The sequence below is a fragment of the Solanum tuberosum genome, unplaced genomic scaffold (assembly GCF_000226075.1).
Source record: "Solanum tuberosum cultivar DM 1-3 516 R44 unplaced genomic scaffold, SolTub_3.0 scf00073, whole genome shotgun sequence".
Classification (NCBI taxonomy): Eukaryota; Viridiplantae; Streptophyta; class Magnoliopsida; order Solanales; family Solanaceae; genus Solanum; species Solanum tuberosum.
Genome location: NW_006239002.1, coordinates 1620432 through 1628179, shown reverse-complemented (window position 1 = coordinate 1628179; position 7748 = coordinate 1620432). Strand labels below are relative to the sequence as shown.

Here is a 7748-nt window from a genome sequence, read left to right as displayed (position 1 = left end):
CAAACCATATATCCATCGGATCATTCTGCTCTGTTCTTCATATTGAACTAAAATACCCTTTACTCTTCTCTTTCTCATTTTGCAAAATTCACACTTCAAACTCTGAATCTCCAATGGCTTCTTTGGCTGCGCTCAGTTCTAACCTCTTCAATGGAGGTTGCCTTTGGAAGTACCAGGTATGTATTCCAAAGTCTCAATTTTGAATCCCGCTTTTGTATTATTTTACCCAAAATTAGGCTTTATGAATTCTCTATATCTATATTTAGATAGTTCAAATGAAATGTACCGTACAATTTTTCTTTCTGATTAGACAAGTGATTTGTAGGACGAACTGAAGGTTTCTAAGGCTGGTAAGCTCAGAATTAGAATTACTTCCTTGGCGTCATCATCACCAGCGCAAAGCTTGCAGTTTGCGGATGGTAAAGCTAACAAATTGGAAAAATTGCGTATTGGTGTGCTAGGTGCTAGTGGCTACACTGGTTCAGAGGTGAGTACGAGCCCTTTGTCGATGCTAGTGGCGCACTTTAGCTTTAGCTTTACATTCAATTTCTGTTTTTTTTTTAAAAATAAAATAAGATTTGCTTTTGGTTCTGTGAACTTTGAAAAGAATAAGCCTAAAAATAAGATTTTAAAGTTATACTCTTTTGACAGCAATCCAGTTATTATGTTTGACAGATGATGTCTAATAAATGTCTAATGCTCTTGCACTAAAAATTAGTTTTTGGAGCGTTTCATTGTTTCATTTTAGTTGCATTTTTAAAAAATAAAAATAAAAATTCGAGTGGTTCATTGTTTCTTCTGAGAACAAATTTAAGATGCATTCAAAAAGTTGCTCTAATACTTTTAAAACTAAGCTCAACAAACATGTGTAGATGTAAACCCAAAAAATAAAAATAATATTAATAAACAACAAACTTCAATTTTTGGTAATAGTGATGAACCTGGATCATTGTTTGAGACTCTGCAGATGCAGTTGTTCTGAACTTGGCCCATGAGAGGTTTGTGGTTAAGGTACAACTGGAAATAACCTTTGCTACTACATTACTGATTGTTGTGTTCTGTTAAAACAAACAAGAGAGTTTGAATACTTCCTAATATGGAAAATGAATCTTCCATTTCTTCTAAACATTTGTCTGGATAGTCAAATCGTTTTTTTGAGATTTTACATAGTGGAAGGATATACTTATTATTCTAATTCATGACTCAATAAGGATATTTTCAGCATTGGAAGTTATGCGTTGTATATGAGATGAAAAATTCTGGAAGATGAATAAGAGAATAGTATTTCCTCCCATTATAATTTTAATTATGGCTAAAAAAATAAATGTGGCTAGAACGTTAATGGCCCTTTTCTGTACCCTTTCTCCGATTAAGTTAATCTTCTGTTTCTGCAGTGTGATATCATGTCATTTCGGGTAATTTTGCTTCGTGTTCTTGTTTTCACATATTGTTAGCCATATCATGCGCATCCCTTGGTTCTATATTATCACTTGACAAGTATAAAATTTGTTGCAGATTATTAGACTCCTGCGAAATCATCCACATTTTCAGATTACTTTGATGACGGCTGACAGGAAAGCTGGCCAATCAATCGAATCTGTTTTCCCTCACCTGGTCACACAAGTATGTATCTTCATATTTGCACGATTGTATTCTTTCTTGTTGGACTTTAATTTTGAATTGGTTTGATATAGGATTCCAAAGTATGATATTATTTGATAAATACTTGTGGATATGTTTTGCTATCTTTATTTTTTGCTCGACTTTCTGACAAAATGAAAGTATCATGAAGGAGATTGAGTCTCTTCTATATCTAACTCTTTTATTAGAATGTTGTAAGATCATTTTCAATCCTGCTCTTTTCATTCTGAGGGAAAGGATTGTGCACTTCAATTTAGCTCGTGAAGTATTAATTTTATTATTCCCATACAGGATCTACCAAATCTAGTCGCTGTTAAAGATGCAGATTTCTCTGCTGTGGATGCCGTTTTTTGTTGTTTACCACATGGTACAACTCAGGTTTGTAGCTATTCCACATCTTGGATTTCCCAAAATCAATCAGCATATTATTGAAGGAATAGTGGTTTCACTTTGTCTATCATAATTTCTAAAGGAGATTCGGAGCCTTGCATTAATGTTTTTATTTTTGTTAATTACTTGCCCTGTGCAGGAAATTATCAAAAGTCTCCCAACAAATCTAAAAATTGTCGATCTTTCTGCGGTAGGCATTCAGTTCAGACTTTATACTTCCACTGTACTTAAAATAGTTTCTTTACTCTGCATCTCATACATTTTCTATATTTGCTGTCATCATGATGGTCATGTAGGACTTCAGATTGCAAGATATTGCTGAGTACGAGGAATGGTATGGCCAGCCTCACAAAGCAACGGCTTTACAGGTAGAGTAGTTGATTTCTTTTCTCCCTCCTTAATTCTTCCAGAAAAATGAAAAAGAAAAAAAGAACTTCATGTTTGATGCATATATATAATGTTATATCACCCATTGAACGAATAAATAAATAAATAAATATATATATATATGAATATAAATGCTATGTGAAGGTGTACATCCAAGAGTCATAACCAGAAAATTTGGAGTCTCATATGAGAAAATGAGAGAATTTTTCCTTTAGTATTCCTATTATATCTCTTTGTAGCCAATGTAAGCTCACCATATTGAATTTTTTCAACTGATGCAGAAAGAAGCAGTCTATGGCTTGACTGAGATTTCAAGGAGAGAAATTCAAAGTGCACGTCTAGTTGCAAATCCTGGCTGTTATCCAACATCTGTTCAACTTCCTCTTATACCCTTGATAAAGGTTTGCGTCTAAGTTGAAAAACAAGCATATCTTTTATTGCATGCATTGTGAGTTTGTCAAGATTACTTGAAAATGGAAGGATCTACCTATAGGCCTCCTTTATTGGAAATCTGAATTTTAAATGACTCATCCCTTCATAAGAAGAAAAAATCTTCTCAAAATAACCTTTCATTTGACCAGCTTCTCATGGTTTTATCTGTCCCCTTTTAACCTTTAAACTATCCTGTCTACAATGAATATTCAGCTGATTTTTAATCAAAAGCTAGTTTCAGACATCCTAGGCAAGCACCTTTTTTTTTTATATATAATTTAGTGGAAACATATTCCAATTGAACAAGTATCTGGCTAAATTCTAAGGTTCTAATGTAGTTGAACTCAACGGCCTGTATTGTGACTTTGAAAGTGTCTTTGACTAGAGGTTTTCTTTTTCTTCCGGTTTCTAATATCTGAAGTTGATCCAATCACAAATTATATCTGAAGTCATGGGTTTCTGCTACAATGTTCTGAAAATCTTATGATCCCTCTTTCTTGAAACAAATGGTTTTCCTTGTGTCAGTCTTGATTCTGAATTAGCAAGAGATTCCTCGGTAAGCTTAGGGATGCAATTTTTTTTTGCTCAGAAAAATGGCTATCCCATATGCCAGCTCATTTTATAAAATATGACTGAAAATTGTGTTTTTTAATTTTGAGGCATGATTTTCTTTGCTTGCCGTCAGCCTAAGGTGTTTGATGCACAAATGCTATAGTGCTCATACACTGGAGGAGCAATTTGTGTTTAAGACGTTCCCTTTTGGTTGAGAACTCAAACATCTGTATCAGTCTAATGTATTTAGTTTTTCCTTTCTTGTGTTTTGTCCATGGCTCACTCTTGGATGATTCTTTCTTTATTTTTGCAGTCCAACCTCATTGAAGTAAGAAACATAATTATTGACTCAAAATCTGGTGTCAGTGGAGCAGGTTTTGTACTTTTCTGTACCCTTTCCTAGTCATGACTGCCACTGGTAGTACTTTAGCAGTAGTAACCGGCTTCTCAAACTTTATCTTGCAGGTCGTGGTGCAAAGGAAGCAAATTTATACACTGAAATAGCTGAAGGAATACATTCTTATGGTATAACCAGACATCGACATGGTCAGTAATCCATTTTAGCTGTGCTGTGCAAATAATGAAGCTTTATTTGTTAATCCAAATTGTCTAAGTTATTGTTTCTTAATTTTTTTAATGGAAAAATTTACAAATTTAAGAGCTAATTAGAATTACTCCCTCCGTCTTAATTTTAGTGTCTTAGTTTGACTGAGCACGAAGTTAGAAATAAAGGGTGACTTTTGAACCTTGTGGTCTTAAATAAAAGATGTGTGTAGTACTTTAAATTTTATGGTCTTAAACTTGCTAGGTAGAATGTTGGAATTGAAAAACTTACTAAATAGTAAATATACAACGGGACTCTTTTTGGGACAGACCAAAAAGCAAAGTAAGGCACGTAAATTGGGACATAGGGAGTATCAAAAATTGACAATTCATCTCACCTTAACATGATACTCTATCGGACCAAGCTGTAGGTTGAACCAATTCAGAAATGGATAAAAAATATTTTAAGAAGTTAAACATCAAAATATTACAAGTCTATTCATTAAAAAAAATAAAGGCAAAATTTATCTGCCTTTTCAAATAGCAATAACATGATTCCTTCTTAGAAGGGTAGAAATAGTATTTTGCTGTAAAATGTAAGACTATAATTAAGCCAATACACTAGGATCATATAACAATACTCATTATTTGATGAATATGGTTATCTATTTTGTAATTGACCTTAGTTTAGAATTAATCTTATGTCAGAGAAACCCAAAAGCTTTTAACTTAATGGTACCAGTTGAGTGACTTTGGTTCTGCATGAAGTTCATTTGTTTATCTCTTCCATGTGCCTGTTTTTATCATGTAATGTACCTCAAGTTTTCAGAAGCTAGCGAAACGGGTAGTTCATACTGACAAAATTTCCGTTCACCTGAGTTTTGCTTCAGAATTTCTTATCAAGTGTAATCTTACTAGTGAGAGTTCTAATTTTATTTACAGTGCCAGAGATTGAACAAGGCTTATCAGAAGCTGCAAATTCAAAAGTTACTGTCAGCTTCACTCCACATCTTATGCCAATGGTAATAGCTGAACCCAGTTCTAGTTTGTCTAGCTGCCCTGCTCAGCAGGTCATTCTCTTAGGATGTTTTTTTATCTGTTCTTTTTGTGCTACAGAGCCGTGGTATGCAATCGACTATTTATGTGGAAATGGCTCCAGGAGTGACAACTCAGGATTTGAAAGATCACCTTGGTAACTACTATGAGGTATATACTTTCTGCCGCATTACCAGAGCAGCATTTTATTCATGGATTTCATTACCATTTTTCTTTCTGCACCTTGACCAATAGAACTCCATTTCTCCTGTTAGTATATTCCTCAATTGATTCTGTTTTCAATGTATTCTGAGGTTGCTTACGATTGACATCCCAATTTTTTTTTTCCTTTTCAAATTTGAAAGAGTTCTCATTTTCTATAGAAGGCTTTATTCTACTCTTTGTGATTCTTAGATACCGTTTGTAGTTGTAACTGGGATTAGGATGTTGTTGACTTGTTGTACATTACATTTCATCCCACCCACATAAGAGTTTGAGATATATATCTTTGTGCGAGTAGAGCAGTTATCCTGTCATTTCTAGAGTCCAAAAAGTAGTTATGATATATCATTCTATCTGCATATGCATAAGTAAAATGCTTATGTTTCTCTTTAGGATGATTGATATATGTGTGTATTTCACCTTCTCCAGCATGAAGAATTTGTGGTATTGCTGAAGAACAAAGAAGTTCCCCATACTCGACATGTTAGAGGATCAAATTATTGCCTCATGAATGTATTTCCAGACCGGATTACTGGGAGAGCAATAATAATATCTGTTGTAAGTTTTGTAGCATTTTTCTATACACTGCATCTGATATTTGGTTAGATTAGGAGTTGGTTATTAAATTTGAACTCCCAATTGCCTTTTTGTAGATTGATAATCTTGTTAAGGGAGCTTCTGGTCAAGCCTTACAAAATCTTAACTTAATGATGGGAATTCCAGAGAACTTGGGACTCGGTTGCCTACCTCTGTTTCCGTAGAATATTTTTTGTGGTTCAATCCTCCTGATGGCATAAGGTAAAGCTCTTCCATCTTGCAATTGCTTTTCTGTGACGCAACATGAGTATGTATGTACTGGCACTAGTTAAATCCTGCCCGCTGTTCTGCATAAGTTGTTTTCTGTAAGTAACGAAATAATCTTTTTTCTCGTTTAGATCTTTTTTTTCTCCTGTGCTTGCAATTTGAATTAGGTTTTATGTAGAATATTGTTGAGTTGTACCCAAGGGTGTGGCCTAATGGTCTATGAAGTGGATTGAGCGCCATAAGGTCTTAGATTCAATTCCCTGCAAAGACTAAACACTAAGTGATTTCTTCCCAAAAAAAGAATATTGATGTGTCAAATTATGCATCTGATGCTCAAATTTAAGTATCAAGTTCAGATATTTACAATTTGTCCATACTCTGCTGGACCTGATTCTAATTTCTAGCTAATCTAGTCACTGAGAGCAAATGATGGTCCAAAGAGCCTTATAAACTCTTTGGTTTAGTTACCATTATCCCCCCCCTCCCGCCCCACGGTTGAGCAATATGTCGGAATGTGTATATGATCATCCTTGACATTTCTGTTTTATTTTGTATCCAGTCTTCCTTGCAGGTATTTGTGAAGTCTTATTATTTTCCAACAAGTAGAGAGTGCTTCAAGATTTGCTGTGGAAGAGTTTTGCTTGCTGTAGAAGTTTTGGGCTCCCGGCTTAGTTATCAGTTGTATCCTATATTTATTTGCTTGTTGTACGCCAAATCACCCAGAAGGAAATTATGTGTCATAGATAAAGTTAAACAGGGGGTGGATGTGGGTGCTGTATTGTATCCACTTTTTCTTTTCTCATTTTGTTTAGTCTTGTTCATGCAAAGCATTACCCCATGGGGTTGGCAACTTGGCATCATATTTGAATAAAACCAAATAATGTCAAGTATGGACAGTAGTGCCCATTTTAATAAAGTTTTTTGGAGTTTTGTACTCAAGTCGTTTGTCTTATTTTTGGCAAATATCTACCTTTTTTCTAATGAAACTAATCAAATTTAAATTTAACTATCTAATTAATAATCATATCTAAATAATCGTAAACAAAACCAAAGTCCAAAACAAGCAATAGTTCCTTCTACAATATAACATCTAAGGAAAAGTTAAAGAGAATAGGACGAAGGGTAAAACAGTTTGGATTCAATATTCACCGAAAAAAATTCTAACTTCAACTCAAATATTGTTTTTGGTAAAAACAATCTCAAATATTGCTCAAAATGCCAATTCAATTCTGCAAAGAATGAACTAGATAATGTTGACAACTTCTTTTATTTTCAAGGAAAAAGAGATAAATATATGCCTCAACTTTGTGACTTAGGAATGATATTCCTTATTAAAAAAGTGGTGTACATATACCCCTATTGTATAAGAGCATATTTACTCTTTTCAGTAACAAGAGTCATATTTACTGAATTAAAAATAATAATTCTAAAATTGATTTTTTAGTTCCAAAAATGTCATGTTTCTTTAAAAGATTACCTCGCCTGTTTTGCTTCAAGGGTGGAGCCACCTTAGGCGAAAGGATACACTCTTCGCCAAATTTCTAGCTATGCCACTATAATGCTTACCCTCGGGACCGACCCTACCCAACTTTAAAAAATGGATAAACTATTTTTTTAAGACCGCAAGACATTTTTTTGAAATTAAAAAGTAAATTTACAATTATTTTTTTAAAAAAAAATCATTCCGATTCTAAATTGTAAAATTAAGGGGTATATTTGTCTTTTCACCCCATTTTCAACTT

The 7748-nt window shown here is 33.9% G+C and overlaps 1 protein-coding gene across 1 annotated transcript; it reads left to right on the top strand.

The window, feature by feature from the left end:
• The first annotated feature begins 17 nt into the window (after positions 1-17).
• Positions 18-6945, top strand: LOC102583061 (probable N-acetyl-gamma-glutamyl-phosphate reductase, chloroplastic). Its single transcript, XM_006346409.2, has 14 exons — positions 18-176; positions 326-487; positions 1516-1623; positions 1933-2019; positions 2171-2221; positions 2328-2399; positions 2700-2819; positions 3716-3776; positions 3868-3948; positions 4888-4967; positions 5062-5151; positions 5632-5760; positions 5856-6000; positions 6566-6945. The coding sequence occupies exons 1-13, from the start codon at positions 114-116 to the stop codon at positions 5961-5963; spliced, it is 1212 nt and encodes a 403-aa protein (XP_006346471.1). The 5' UTR covers positions 18-113; the 3' UTR covers positions 5964-6000; positions 6566-6945.
• Positions 6946-7748: the final 803 nt, after the last annotated feature.